General features: G+C 37.3%; 1 protein-coding gene across 2 annotated transcripts in view; it reads right to left on the bottom strand.

The window, feature by feature from the left end:
• Positions 1-16,312, bottom strand: part of DYNC2H1 (dynein cytoplasmic 2 heavy chain 1) — a 154,930-nt gene that overhangs the window by 52,396 nt on the left and 86,222 nt on the right. For both annotated transcript variants that reach the window (XM_033051487.2, XM_033051488.2), the window contains exons 77-82: positions 14,975-15,100; positions 11,884-11,994; positions 9,147-9,302; positions 7,115-7,190; positions 4,833-5,044; positions 2,190-2,294 (exon numbers count right to left, since the gene is read on the bottom strand). In XM_033051487.2, coding sequence (XP_032907378.1) covers positions 2,190-2,294; positions 4,833-5,044; positions 7,115-7,190; positions 9,147-9,302; positions 11,884-11,994; positions 14,975-15,100 — 786 coding nt within the window. The remainder of the gene's footprint in view (positions 1-2,189; positions 2,295-4,832; positions 5,045-7,114; positions 7,191-9,146; positions 9,303-11,883; positions 11,995-14,974; positions 15,101-16,312) is intronic.

The following is a 16,312-nucleotide window of genomic DNA, read 5'->3' as shown; positions in this document are numbered from 1 at the left end:
TAAAGAAGGATTTTATCAGTATGCATTCAATATTAATTCTCTCTGAACTACACTACAGAACATTTCAAGACATAATTTCTAATAAATCAATCAGCAATTGCCAATGTAAAAATAATACTGCTAGCAATATTTAGTTTTTAAATTGGAAAAGTGATAAGAAGCTGTGGACATACTCAACACTTGTAAAATGAAAGAAGACCCTTTCTTTTTATTGATGTTTTAGGTTTGCCCAAACACTAGCAATCCATAGGTTACAGAAGAGATATCTGCATGATTTCAAAATGCTGCACTGTGCTGCAGCCTGTTTCTACTAGATTAGTGTATTGCTGCAGCAACACAAGCTATCACTTCTAGGCATGAAAAATTAACAATATTCATTGAAAGTCTAGAGAATCAGCAAAGCAGTGGACATTTCACCTTTCTGATGCTAGACATGGTGGCTGAGCTGGTAGCAACTCATTTCTGACTACCCTTGTTCATTCACCTTTTCTTTGCTTTAGCTTGGTAATGGATTTCTGAGAAACAGTCCTGTTAAAAAATAACCATTGAATTTTCAGTTGTGAACTATGAGACCACCTATGGATCTAAAACAGCTGCCAAACTGTTGGAAATGGAAAAGGAGTAGGATTCACAATGAGGGAGAAATGTGGTTTAAGGAATATCTCACATTTTTGCTACTTAAATTGCCTAAGACTTAAAAGAAATACTGCAAAATACTATTGGAAGGATGAAAAAATATCTCATATGATAAAAATATCATCTCACAGAACTGCAACTAGAGCAGTCTCACATTTTCAAGATTATAACCCATAGCTTATAATCAATGCCATAGCAGACCAGTTCAGCAGAGCGTGAGTTTGCATGTAAATGCACTCATCATCTATTTCCCTTCACATGGGAACTCTGAGTCTATTCTGATTTTCAAATATTAGCATTTTTAACAACTGCAGATTTTAATAAGTTATGCAAGTACAGCTGAAATAAAAAAATAATCAGCAGTCTACAGTGAATCAGAGAGAAACAAAAGTATCTAAATAGGTGTTTATGTAAATGATTTTAAGACAAAATCAAAGAGAGCTACGTTGAATCTCAGAGCATGTATTAGCTTTGTAATAGACAACTTCTTGAGTTCATCCTAATAGCTTATGCACCTTCATACTACTGACTTTCCTTACATATCTTAATGTTTTCATGTTCTAAAGAAATCACGTATAGTTTGGCAATACAGATATGGGTTTAAGTGAGCAGAAATATTTAAATAAATTTACCAGTACCATATATGATAGGCAACAAATGCAATGCTTTAAGGCTTTTTTTTTTTTTCCCACTAGATCAGAGGTCTTACAGCAATAGGAAATTTCTGCTTGGAGCCCTTTTTAAGTGACTGTGAGCAAACAATTAGATACTTTTTAAAAGAAATGTAATTCTTAGTCTTGAATTCATAGGAAATTCCAGTTATGGAGAAATTCCAACTGATTTTGCCAAGAAAGGTTGGACCAGAAAATCACTGAAGTTTCCTCTAACCTATGATTTTATAATTTTTCCACCTTCTTTAACTTGCTCATACATAAGACAGCACACAAGGGCTGGGCAGAAAATTAAAGAGAGCCTTGATACACAGACCAATTCACTTCACAGCTCTGATTTAAGAGTCTCAAATCCATCCACTTCCACATTATCTGACACAACTAATTTACCAACCAAATAAACTGCTAATGAGTATTTAAAAGATTTGTACTGTTTAACTGAACTTATACAGTGTGTGCTCTAATCCAGACTTCACTTAAAAAATCACATTTCTAATTGGAATGGAAATTTTTAATAATTGGAAGAATTCTGGAATTTTTGGAAAATTATTTCAGAATTTCTATTTCATCGAAAGCATAAAATCTTATCCATATTCTACATGTAAAAGTATCATACCACTCTTCCAGATGAAGTGAATTATACTATTGGAAACCTTCTCAATAATTATCTCTTTATTTAAGTTCTAAATAAATACTCTTGTAACTAAAGATTAAATGTTATTATATTCAAATATTCTCCAGATAAAATTGAACATATAAAAAAATACATCAATTTACTCTGACTTTCTTATCGAAACTGCATTTATGAGCAGGTGGTTGGGTTCTTCAGCTTAAAATGGCTGCATAAAGGATTCAGAGGTCAACGAAAAATGCTAACTTTACCTGGGAACTAATGATACGCTGTGATGAACGAGCAATATTAGCTGGCAGGCCAAAAAAGTCAGGTTTATCATCTTCTGGTAGGCTTTCAATAATATTACGATAATCCTGCATAAGAAGAAAAGAATAGACAAAACAGAGCGAACTTTATTCCGCTCATGAAAGTTAATAGCATATGCTGAAAAGAATTTCATTAAGTGCGTAGCACAACACAAAGATTAAAATAAGTATATAAGACGTGACATATTATGGCAATCCTTTTTATAGTTTTCTTCATTTAATTTATCAGAAACTATCTTCCTTTATATAACATTTCCACTCTAACAGAGCAAAAAGCAATTCTGATTACAGTGATGCTATCAAATGAAAACAAAAATATGCCAAGACTGTCCCTGAAAAGTAGGCACAACACTTCTGTTAAAAACTCAGAGGTAAGATAATACATAAAAAAAATTCTTTGGTATTTGGATTTCTAATAAGTGTATAATACATATTTATAAAATTAAGAGCATTCACTTCTATTTAAATATACTAAAATATTTACTCAATGAAAGTGAAGTAGTTTAGGTAAAAATAGGTTTGCCTAATCACTGGAGATGCAGAATAGCATCAATAGTGGTTACAGTGTAATAATCACTAGCGATGCTCTTGCAAAAAAACAGACAGAGGCCTTGCAGACTAATGGTGTTGTACATCTCTTTTATTGTGATTTAAAGGCAAAAATATTTACTGTCTGAAAGTCTGGCAGTACCATGTTGCATATGCGCCACATGCATTTTGTCTTTGCTTGCAGGAGCATGTGCAGGATAGGCACAACTCATCAACATGGAATCTCACTTCAGAGGTAACAACAACAGCAGAACTCTACACCAAACACTGAGGAAATACTACTTGAAGATACAAAACTATAAATTATTACATACATAATCATATTAGATATCGAGAGATATTAAATGTTGTGCAGGATAGAAAAAATAGGTTCATCTACTTGACCATAATGTCTACAAGAATAGAGACCACTCTGGTTTGTTTATCCCTTCTGTTTTTATTGTATTAACTCAGCACATCTAGAGAAAATAAAAAATAATGATCATAACAAAGTAATAAAAATCACCCAAACCAAACCTGAGCAATCAGAATCCAGGTAAAGAATGCCAAATCAGCAGTTTACTTTTACTGAGATAATACTATTTATATCTGTTCATATTAGAGGTCTAGTATGGAGTCCTTCACTAGAATGCAACTGAATCTTAATCACAGTAACAACAATAATTATATGGTGAAAGGACAGTTTAGACTGTTGAATTCCTTCTCTTTTACACTAAAGAAATACCAAAGGAGAATCAAAATCCCTATTTATCATCAAATAAAATGTCATATATCCTTCATGACCTGTCAAAAGACTTCACCTGTCAGAATGCTTATATATTTTGGAAACAAGAAGGCATATTCAGGTTTTTCTGTTTCGTCCAGTAGTTGTCGGAATATTTAGGAGTCTTTTAAAAATTACTGTTATGATAATATACCAATTATATAAAAACAAAATTACAGTCATTTCATGATTATAAGCCACACCATTTTGACTAAAGTTTTGGTCCGTACCCAGAAGCGCGGCTTGTACTCTGGAGCAGCTTATATATGAACAATGTTCAGAATTTTCCAACCCGGAAGTGGGAGCCCGCAGCAGCCCTGAGCCGAGCCAGAGCCCGCACAGCCCCGGCGGTGGGGTGGCGCCGCCAATCGGAGCCCATGATAGTTCTCTGTATTTTTTCAGTGTTTTCAGTCTTGTGTGGTTGCGCGGCTCCCCGCCTGCCCACCTGCCCGCCTGCCCGAGCAGCTGCCTGGTTCCCTGCCTGCCTGCCCACGTGGCTCCCTGCCCACCCGCATGGCTGCCCGGCTCTCCGGTCGCCTGGCTCCCTGCCCGCGTGGCTCCCCGCCTACCCACGCGGCTGCCCGGCTCTCTGGTTGCCCGGTTCCCTGCCTGCCCGTGCAGCTGCCCGGCTCTCCGGCCACCCGACTCCCCATCTGCCCGCACAGCTGTGGGGTTGCCCAGCTGAATGGCTATTTAAAGGCAATGCGGATTTGTTGGAAATGCTTGTAAAATGACCACACCATTGTTCGTATCTTTTTCCGCTTGTTAATAAAACTTGCAGCGTACACTGCCACAGCTATTGTCTGTATCTTTTTTCGCTTGGAAATAATGTCTCCAAGGTCGGCACTTGCCATTAAACCCCGCGATCCTGCGATTCTGTTACTAATTTGCAACTTTGTGAAACTTCACTGTGAACGAAAGTGCAGCTTATAATCAGGTGTGGCTTATATATTGACGAAGACCTAAACGTTGCTGACACCCGGACATGCAGCTTACAATCAGGTGTGGCTTATAATCGTGAAATTACTGTATATCTTTGTCATAAATTAACCCAATTTCTTTTACTCAACTCTTCATAGCTAGGCTGCTCTGCACCACAGTCCAATCAGATATCATAAAAAAGAATAGTGAACTGACAGAGTTGATGCTTCAGACAAAAAAGATAATTTTCTGAAGAAACAGTGGTATCATTTGGATTGTAACTTTGTGGAAATATTTCAAGAATAATTCTTGAAAACAAATTATTTATTAGGTGATAGAAGATATATACCTACCAAAATACTGCACGAATTCGGTAAAGAGATGGAACATGGGAAAGTACTCATCTTCTTGCCTCTGGCATTTAAACTGCCAATGATTCGTGAATTGAAAAGCTGCTCCAAGTAGGACCGAAGAACCCTCATATCAAAGAAATTATCTACACGACCTCCATAAATTGCATTTTCAAACAAGCCATGAACAAATTCCCACTGAAAATCTTTGGAACCTATGAATTAATTAATTAGTATTAGTTTTGTATCACTGAATAGCATTGCATTATAAGCATTTTTTCTTGTCACTGCAGTTCTTCAGGGCAATAAAAAGAGATGAACACATCAAATAATTAATTTTTAATAGTTCTTCTATATGACCAAATAGTAAAAGCTGCAGAAACTTGAATTTGTAAGTATTTGTCATGGAAAAAAAGAACACTTGGTGTGTTGCAAAGGAATTCTTATAAAATTTGCTTTAGACAAAGTGCTTTTTGAACTAACTGGTTATATGCATTTCAGAAATTATGCTATTCAGACTTTAATTTTGTGCTCCTTTGTCATAAATAAAATTTTATACACTATATATTTATATTTATAATATAAACTGACTGATTAAACCAAAAGTAGATCATGCTCCAAATAGGTAAGATTACTGGAAATCTTTCAAACACAAAGAGGTTCAGGATAGATACAATAGATACAATGAATCACACAACATAGGACATAAATTTAAAATCTTAATAATAATTTCCTGGTCAGATTGATGTTGCATTAGATTAGTCTGACCCAGCTATATCCCACAAGTTCAAAATAACTTATTTTTTCTCCATTCTATCATAGTTACCCAAAATAACTACATGGCACAATGATCTGCTTGCTTCCTATAGCTTTCATGTGAAGGTGAAAGTTTGATCAGAAAGGTATTCCCTAAAGTCCCCTGAAAGAGGGAAGTGGCAATTTAAGTGGGGGTTTAGAGATGCTACCTTGTTGTTTCCTAATGCTTCAATCATTCCTTTATAAGAAAATAAATTTTCACAGTAATAATTAATGATTATCATTGACAGTTAATAATAAAATCTTTTTACCTTGTTGTGTGGCTCAAGTCTGTACAACTAAAAGGTCTCATTTCAGAAGTAGTAACCATCCACAAATCCCATTTAAGTCAACAATCGTAAATTATCTCTACATACCAGTTCCTAACTTTATTTTGAACTTGTACAAAATGCAAGGAGTTAAAAAAAATTACCTTTATCATATTAATTAATATTAGATATTCCTATACTGGTTAACAGAACAATGAAGTGGGGTCAATCGCATACTGAGTGTCAATACAAAGAATTCTTTCATATTCAATTCATTTATCCAGTATTTAGGGGAACTCACACAGGGAAGGAATGGAGACACAAGATTTCATCTTACAGGCAAGCTCTGTATTTCCTGTTTCTTCCTCTGGACTCAAGAAACTGAGCAGCATACAATCCTGGGCACCAAGAATTATTGGTTTATCCAATCACCCAAAAATGGATTTATGATTCACCTTGTTTTTCTAGCTTTGCTTACCGATGGTGAGCTCTACAACATCTCCACTTATATGGGTGTCCTGGGGTGATGTTATGGTGCTTGTATCCCGAGTCATGTGTTCTGTTTAAGTGAAGGTTTTTTTTGTCTACTTATCAGTTGGCTCCCCTCCCCCATCGTCTGTGCTTAGGGGAGGCTACGTTTGCAGGCTTTGCTGGCTCTGGCTTGCTTGCTTGTTTGCTTGCTTTAGTTTTGCTGGCTTTTGCTTATTAGTTAGTTTAGTTAGGCAGTCTAATCTCTTTCCCTGGACTGTTTTTTTTTTTGTTGTTGTTCTTTCTTTCTTTCCCTTTCTACATACCATCTGAACCTGTTCTGGACTGGGACCTGGGAAACACCAAGGAACAACGGGAGTCTGCAATTTGTGATCTGCAGCAGTCATCCCCAGCGCCAGAGACTGATACCACTCGCAGGAGAGATGTTCTGAGTTTATCACCCTCTCACACCGGTGAAAGAGTTTTTTTGTCATCTGGGGCTGTTCATTTTCTTTTCTTGTGTTGGGAAGTGGGTTTTTTTATTAATAAACAGGCTTTTTCCACTTTTCCTCTGAGGAAATTCTTCCCGAACCCAGTGGTGGGGGGAGGAGTCGTGGGGGTTTTGTTTTCTGGGGGCTCCTTCCAAAGGTTTTCCCTAAATTTGCCCTAAACTAGGACAATGGGTGTTATAGAAAGATAAAGCTCTTCATGGAAAATCCCAACTAATGGAACTTTGCTTAAGAAGTGACTTACCCTCAAAGAGTCTATCAATAATGTCAAAACCAGCACGGAGATCAGACAAAGAAAATTCATAAAACTTGGTCCAACCCTACCATAAAAAGAAATCAAAAGAATTTAATTAGTCACACAATGATCATGAAGTAAAATATCAGTATCATGTGGTTACTTAGTGCAGTAACTAAATACTAAGTAACTTAAGTGCACACTTAATGAAAAAAGAAACTACCTGTGTCCTCTAAAGTGTATTTTTTGAAACATTCAATAGAGGTAAAAAAATTCAGTTGCAACAGTGCATTTAATTTTACATACTTGCAAAAACCAGAATCCATTAAGTATGAAAAATATAAACTTAAGGTTATTTTATTTTCTATCAATATTTACTTAAACTAAAACTTGCTGACATCTGTGACTAAATCATGTGTTGAATTGCAATTTTTTATTTCTGAGAGCCTTTTTGTATTTTGGTATACAGACAGTATTTTCATAAATAGGACTGATTCTTCAAATATAGTCTTTAATATACTCTCACCACCTTACTCTTTAATTCACGTCACTTCTCATCTGACCAAAAAAATTATCAATTACTGCTACTATTACCTAAAAAATGCTAACCACCATATGCATATTTTAATCATTTGTAGTTTGGACCTCCTTTTTGTTCTTGGGGCATTACTCTTTATGTAGCAGGAATGTGTACTGTGTATGTAATTCTCAGAAAAGGCTTTCAGTGTAAATGGACAAGTATAAATAAATACTGATATATGACAAATCATTTAGGAAATCCAGATCTCGAAGGTATGTCCTTTTGCTCTATCCTTTTACAGTGTACTTTGCATATGGATGATATCATAGCAATAGTGCATGTGATTTGTGATGAGAAATGCAAATGTGTCAGCAACATGCACATGTCCAGTGAGATGAATACAGCCTGAGGTCAAGACTGCAGCTGCTCTACTGATCACAGAAAATATCAGTCAGCCACCCTGAAGGTCATATTCTGGAAAGATGCTCTCAACAGTATCCATGTTGGGATTTTTGGACAGATCTGTACAAAGAGCCCAAAACAACTCAAAATTCATTACAAAATACAAGAACTACCTGAGATTAACTACAGTCTATCCATGTTAGAAACTGGTAATCTTGAAATATAAACCCATTGCTGTCTGCACATTTTTGCAGTGGAAATAAAGACAGCATCAATCCTATCTTGTGTTGCTTGAAAAACTGGTGCCAAATGAATGAGAATTTGAACAAGAATAAAGGAGAATTCATGTGTCATTTTAATACTTAAATTATTTTCACCTATTGTACTTCTTCAAAAGCCCATTACAGCAAAAGGTGAACAACCCTAAAAAAATCACAAAGTCAAAACTAGCAAAAAGCTCTCAAACATTACAGACTATGCCAGATCAAACCCTTCAGATGACAGAGTAATTTCATATCTAGTCTAAACAGAATAAAATAAACAAGACGTAAAGCAGTTGCTGTTTGCTTGGTTTTTTTGTCTGTTTAATTTAACCATCTTGCAGCCAGAAAAAAATGTTCACTACAATAAAGAATCAGCTAAGAAAAAACACATCTCTGAAAATCATTATAATCCTCACAAGAAATTAATGATTTCCCTTGTTCTTCTTACTCCTTGAAGGAGTTTGTATGAAGAAAGTGCAGACAATGCCATCTCTTCCTTCCCTCCAGTGTCTCTTTTCTCATGTCTTCCATTCTACTGTGTTTCCATAATATTTTTGCCTGTCCCAAGCAAACAGGATTCACAGAATCTTTTCCACACTTCTGCAGCAGTATCACTTAGCACATGAATCATAAAACAACCCCATGCAGGCTGAAGCAATTTTCAGAGGGACAGGAACTAAGGTTACCAGGATCTTATTTTGCAATTAATTTAGAGACAATACAGGCAGGCACCAGAAATATCCAAGTTATTCTCATTTCTGAATATGACCCAACATATATATGATGAAAAATACTCCCAAGTATAAAAGCTAATAAATGGTGCATATTTTTTAAAAGATATAAAATAAAATATTACCTGAGGGATATAATTTCTTCTTTCTTGGCATACAGCATGAAACCATGCTAAACAAAAGAGAGAATGTGCTCTAGACAAATTTCCCTTTTTGTTGATTTGCTCTGGTGTCCAAGATTCATAAGTTCGCAGGAGATTTTTTTTGAGGCCTGGAGGTGCCTGCATTGAAAGGAAGAACACTGTTATAGACAGAAAAGCTGGCATTTTTATGGCTAATTTCTTGATCATAATCTGGAATTTGCAACTTAATGAAATGACAAATGGTACTTAATGAAATAAAATTTAACAAGAAAAAATGTTTGCAATAAATGGCCTAACAACAGAATGATTCTGTAGTGAAAATAACTTCAACACACTGAAGGAAATCATAACCACATAACCAGGATCAACTTATAGGACTGCACTACATTAAAAGAACTTAGTGAAAGTATAGTACTCTATCAAAATACATCAGCATAAACTAAATTCAATTGTTTTCAACCAAAAGAACTTTTTTTTTTATTTTACAACCCCAACTACCAATTAATTCTGTGATGTGATGAATGGCAAATTGCCTTATGCCATCCTCACACTCTGTTTGCTAGCATATAAACATGGCATTTTTGTATGATAAAATGCCAGTTCTCAGATTTAGTGGTAGGTAATGTTTACAACCATAGAAATAACTGCATTTAAGGTGTAGGCAGTAACTGAAACTACAGTGCTTAAAAGTAAAAACAGCTGGATACTCAGGCATTCTCAAATTATTTTCAGTTCATAGGCAAACACAAATTTTAAAGATATTTAAATTACAATTTTGTGTTTCTAAAAATTGCCTATCATTGTTCTTTCATGGTACCAAAATATTTACTGCAATTGGAAGGGAAACAAAACAATTTAGAATATTGCATTTGTGCAAAATTCTGATTATGCCAAAGACAGTGGAATGAGTAACACGGTCCTGCGGTTTTTGTACCATTGAGGACCTCAATATAAGCAAGAAGGTACTGCAAAAACTTTAAAATACCTGGAGGCAATCTAAAAGTGTAACTATTTCAGCTTCTTGAAAGTGAGCAACATTGGACTCTGAAAGGTTTCCTGTATTAGCTGCAGGCAAAATCTCCACTTTCCTGGATTAGCTGCTGGCAAAATGTCCACACTCCATTATGAATGGAAGACTTAGAAGCACTCCTACTAATGATTTCCATATTGGACATTACGGCTTAAGTGTGCTCGTGATTGGACTACTTTCCAACCAGGTGGAGAAACACAGTCCCAGTTATTCCTTAAGCTGAGCCATTTCAAATGCAAAGCTCTCCATTCTGAGTAAAGGCTTTTTAACTACGTTCTGCTGTATGGGAGGAGAGCCATTTTTGTTGAAAGAGTCTGGTGAATATAAAGCTACAGGACAAAAAGGGAAAATAAGGAAGAGAAAGTGGGATTCTGTGATCTTCAGATGAGGATATTCATCAAGGAGAAACTCCTTGTTTTCCATCCATGTAACAACATCTGCGTAAATTTTTAAGAAAAACTGATTAAATGCACGAAAGAACTTGGAGCACAAAACAGAACTACTTCTGCTGTGTAAACTTATTTTCAGTTACAGTAAATTCACGAATACAAGCCGCACTGACTATAAGCCGCATCTCTGGGTGTTGGCAAATATTTCGGTTTTTGTCCATAGATAAGCCGCACACGAATATAAGCCGCTTTGTCGTTCGCAGCGAGGACCTGCGTGCAATTAGTAACAGAACCACGGGAGGGCGGGGTTTACTGGCTGAGCTAAGGCTATGCAGGCTCGGCCCGCTAGGGGCCGCTGACGGGGCCAGGTGGTCCAGCACGGTGCTGCAGCTTGGGGCCGACCGCCGCTGCCCCTGGGCTCGGTCACCCCGGGTCGGCGCTGCCTCGCGGTGGCAGGCAGGGACGGAGCTTCCCCCGCTCCTACGGCAGCGGCGGCGGGCGGGGAGGGAGCTTTCCCGCGCCCGTGGCGCCGGCAGCGGGCAGGGACGGAGTTTCCCCGCTCCTGCCGCGGCGGCGGGCGGGGACAAAGCACCCCGTCGGCTCCTTGAGCCGCGGCAATGGCTGCGCGGGGCTCCCGTCGGCTCCCCGAGCCGCAGCAATGGCGGCGCGCGCTTCCCCCCCTCTCCCCGGGCCGCAGCAATGGCGGCGCGCGCTTCCCCCCCCTCCCCGGGCCGCAGCAATGGCGGCGCGGGCTTCCCTCCCCCTCCCCGGGCCGCGGTAGGGGCGGCCCGGGTCCCCCCTCTCCTCCCCGGGCCGCGGCAATGGCGGCGCCGGGCCCCCCCTGTCTCTCCCCTGGGCTGTGGCAGAGGAGGAAAGAGAGCTCTCCCGCCTCTCTCCCCGCCCCCCGTGCTGCCTACAGGGAGCCAGGCTCCACCCGCGGTGCAACAAAGTAGCGATTTGTAACAATCGCAAAATGCCGACTTTGCAGCTGCTCGGCTCAGCACTCTGGCAGGCACTTCTGAGGTTGTATTAGCCGCTCCTGATTATTAGCCGCATTTCCGGTTTAGGAGCAAAATCTTAGTCAAATTGGTGCGGCTTGTATTCGTGAAATTACTGTATTTTCAATTGGAAAAATCATCTAGGAAAAAATCATCTTTCAAGATAAACTTGTGTTTTTTGTTTTACACATAACTGAAATATAAGGTAAGACCAGTTATTCCATCTAAACATATAGTTTGCTGCACATCAAGGTTCATTCAATGTAAGAATATCTAATAAAAGCTTTCCACATAGATCTTACTTCATAAGTTATTTTCAGACTTGATTGAAGCAAAATTGGAGTAAATTTTGGATGAACTTCTGTAGTAAGCCAAAGACGAAAGTTCGGTTGAGGATGTAATGTATTCAGCTCCTATTAAAGACATGTTATATATTGAAATAGGCTTTGAGGTGATTGGGGTTTTTATTCATAGAACAGTATTTACAAAATTATAATATCCTGGATTAGAATGTTAGATTTATCTAAAAGATCGACAGTAGCTTATACATAGAAGGTTATAGTTCAAGATATGTTGCCTCTGCACATCCTGTAACATTGGTGAGCTCAAATTTGAAGTTCATCCTAGCTGTGTCAAAATATTTGCACCTTTCTCTTAGATACTAAATTCAGGACATAAAAATATAGAGCAGTTGTTTTAAGTACAATAACACCAGAAGGCTACATCAAAAATCATGCAATGTGGGCTGCATATCAACAACAGATTTCAATGACTTTCAACACCACTATAGCTGTATTAATTCCTTTTTCTTCAAGTATATGTTGCATGAACCCTTCATGTATCATGATTCACAGAAGACTGAAGATTGGAAAATTGAGTTCTAAGAGAAATACTGTCAACAGTTATTTCAAATATAAAGGCTTCACAAAAATATGTAATTATTGAATATATGGAAATACACTGCTAGTGCTTTACACTCCGCTGAAACCCACACATTTGCCATCAAAGACACCAAAGTTGCCTGACAAGTGGTTTCAGAACAAAGTCAACAGTTCTGTGTACATATGTTAGAAGAAACATAGCTCAGAAACCTCTTAAAAGATTTTCTCACAATCCATTCATTCTGATAATCTCTAGTGCATAATTGTTTTCATTTTGTTTACAATATTTTTAGTAAGGAAAAAAATTTGAAAAACCATTACTTGTTCAACTATTTAAGCAAAATGACAACTATAACTGCTACATAGTATAATGGAATTATGAAGCTTGAAGGAACCACCAGAGACTGCCTAGTCCAACTCTGTGCTCAAACCAGGGCCAAATACAAGTTACCCAGACCTGTAGCCAGTCAGGTTTTCAGTATCTCTAAGGATGGAGACTCTGAAGTTTCTCTGGGCAACCTGATCCAGTGTTTGACCATCCTCACATTAAAATAAATTTTATCATATATTTAAATAGTAATTCCATAATTTAGTTTGTTCCCATGGCTTCCTGTTCTGTCATGGGACACCACTGAAAAGAATCTGACTCAGTCTTCTTTACTCTTTCACATCAGCCAATATACAAAATATTAAGCTTCTCCCCTGAGGCTTCTCTTTCCCAGGCTGAACAATCCCAGTTCTCTCAATTTCTCCTTGTATGATGCATGCTCCAGCTCCTTCATCACCTTCGTAGCCCTTTACTGAACTGGTTCCAATATGCCCATGTCTCTCTTGCATTGGCTAGCCAAGCAGTGGACACCCAACTCCACGTGTGTCTCACCAGTGCTGCGTAGAGGGGAAGGATGACCTCTTAACACCTGCTGGCAACAATGTGCCTAAAGGACCCAGGATGCCAGTAGTCTTTGCTGCAAAGTCACTTTGCTGGCTCATGGTCCCCTTCTTATGCACCAGGACTCACAGATCTTTTCTGACAAGTTGCTTTTCAGCCAGTTTGAACCCAGACAGTCTGAGTGGTTGAAGTTCCTCCTTCTCATGGGAAACACTTGCCATTTCCCTTTGCTGAAATTCACAAGGTTCTTGTCAGTGTACTTCTCCAGTCTATCAAGATTCTTTTGAATGAAAACTACACTCGTCTGTTACATCAATCATTTTCCTCAGTTTTTTTATCATCTCTGCTTGCTGAGGATGCACTTTGTGCCACTATTCACCTCATTAATTAAGACGTTAAACAATGCTGGTCAATTATTAATGTCTAGAGCATAATACTGATGACTGGCCTCCAATTGGATTTTTTGATGCTGAAAGTAACTCTCTGAGTAGCACAATTAAGCCAGTTTTCAATCTACCTGACTGTGGTACACTTGGGTCAATATTCAAAGACCGTGAGAAGTGAATTTCTGTACCTGGATGGAACTGACTTATGAATATGCAGCAGTCTCTAAAGAGCATGTTCAAATGTAAGAATTACATAACCTCACACTTGCTAATGGTATGCAAAACAGGCAAGGGGATGTGCAGAGTCAAACATCAGCAAATCTTGGTCTATATTAAGCTCAACAAGAAGTTTAACACATTCAGTATTACGTTCATGTGGAAAGAATAAGACCCTTCTGACACATATCCATATTTTAATACTTACAAGATCTGAAATTTTGTATTCAGCAAGGAGCTTACAAACATTTCATTACTGTTGACTGTCTTGTTCAGACTACATGACACACATCAGTGTTATCTTGCTTTGCCTTCCCATTTTTCAGAATGGATTATAGGAATGCTGAAGGTACATTCCACATGGTTACTGCTAGACAGATGACAGACTCCAAGCTCACATCCACGGACTACACTTAACAAAAATCATTGAAAACTAGAAAACTATAACTAGTAACTGTTGAAGGAATTCCATTATTTCCTTCTGACTTTGTTTTGATGATTTAATGGTGATGTACATGAAAAGTAGTTCACATAAAATCAATTTTAGTTAACAAGTTACACATCGTAAGTGCGTGTTTCTATAAAATATGAGACATTTTAATTTCAAATTAGCAAAAACCTCCTAGTGACTCAGTCTGAGTCTGCACTTAAAAAAAAAAAGAACAACTAAAAAGAAAGTCCTAGAACAAAGAGGAACAAAATTAAATTCAAGCATACATAGATTCATAGTTCATGGAAAAACATGGGCAGTATCCCATAAAATACCAGAAGTACTAACTGGAGCATTTGCTCACTCATTGTGGTAGATATACTCTACATTGTACAAAAATTAATTAATGAACACTAACATAAAGACGGGAGCTGCTTAGATCAGAAGCAATTCACCTTATTCATGACTGAGAAAACTGCAAAAGTATATCTTCAAACTGCGGTTTTAAACATCACCATGGAAATGCTTGAAATGCTTCAGAAATGTTGCATACTAATTTTGTCTCGTATCATCATTTCTATTTACCCTCACCTTCTCTAACACAGGAAGCCAAGATGTAACGAGATGCAGGTTCTTCAAACACAGCCATTCTCCATTCCGAGCACATTCTCTTAGAGTTTGAATAGCCAGGTCAGCTTGGCCCTGGCCCATGGCAATCTGAAATGGCAGACACAGTCGTATCAAGTATCTCTCATACCTCATTTAACAGTTAAATACAAAATTGTGTTTCCAAGTTAGGATATATTAGTTTAAAAAAAGAGTGCTAAAGATAACCAGAATTTTCTCTAATGTGATAGGTTACTAAAGTACAGAAAGGATTAAGGGAAACAAGTTTTTCTTTGCAATTTATCTAACAACTTTCTGCACAAACAACATTACCTAGTCTTTTAATGGAAAAAAACATACATCACTTGGTGACAGTGATTGTATTCCCTGGATGTCAAACAGTAATTTAAATATCAATGACTAAACTGCATTACTGCAGAACTGCAAAAATAAGACATAAATGAGAACTGTTTCTTTTGACTGGAAGTTAGGAGTACTTCCTTTAGAGAGAAATACTCAATTTTATATTAACATGAGTGAAAAACTAAGGCTGCTCTCTTTTCAGCAGGGATATATGAATAGTTTAACATATACTCCTTTCTTTGCTTTTTATAGTACCATATTAGTACTACCTTACCATCTAATTGGAAGATAGACATTAAAAAAATCCTGAACGAAACAAGTGGAAAATAAAGAAGTATTAGGCAATGTGAAAAGTCCTGTCTTGGCATTATGATTCTCTGACCAAGCAGAACAGAACATAGTATCTTAAAATAATAGAAAATAGCTAAAAGAAGACAACTGAAAGTCACCAGCAATATAAATTCAGCACTCTGTTCTTTATACCATGTGAGAAATAAATCAACAGAGAGGAAAATTCTGTATTTTATGTTCTATTCAAATTACATGAGAAAGAATAGGAAAAAATAACAAAAAAATATTCTCATTAGTGGAACAACTTTCAGATTATTTAGCTTGGAGTCTTGATCCTTAATTGAGTATCATACTATGCTGCATTTTGAAAGTCCAACATGTAAAGATATTTAGAGATAAACATGAAAACCTATGTGGCAGAGTAAGAAATATGCGTTCTGCAATGTTCACAGCTAGATAAGATGGCAGTAGGATCTGAATATTTACAGTTTGATGAGAAAAATATATCAGTTTATGTTCCAGGAAAGGAACAATTTCAAGGACTATTTAAAAGTAACATTAAACTTGACACTTTCCATTTCTATGCTAACCAGAGATCAGCTAGATAACAACTACCCTCCCATCAATATGTCAAATGACAGGAGGAAATAGTATTTTACAGAAAGTTAT

This window comes from Catharus ustulatus, chromosome 2 (genome assembly GCF_009819885.2).
Source record: "Catharus ustulatus isolate bCatUst1 chromosome 2, bCatUst1.pri.v2, whole genome shotgun sequence".
Lineage (NCBI taxonomy): Eukaryota > Metazoa > Chordata > Aves > Passeriformes > Turdidae > Catharus > Catharus ustulatus.
Note: the sequence above shows the minus strand (reverse complement) of the source record. Positions and strands in the feature narration are given on the sequence as shown.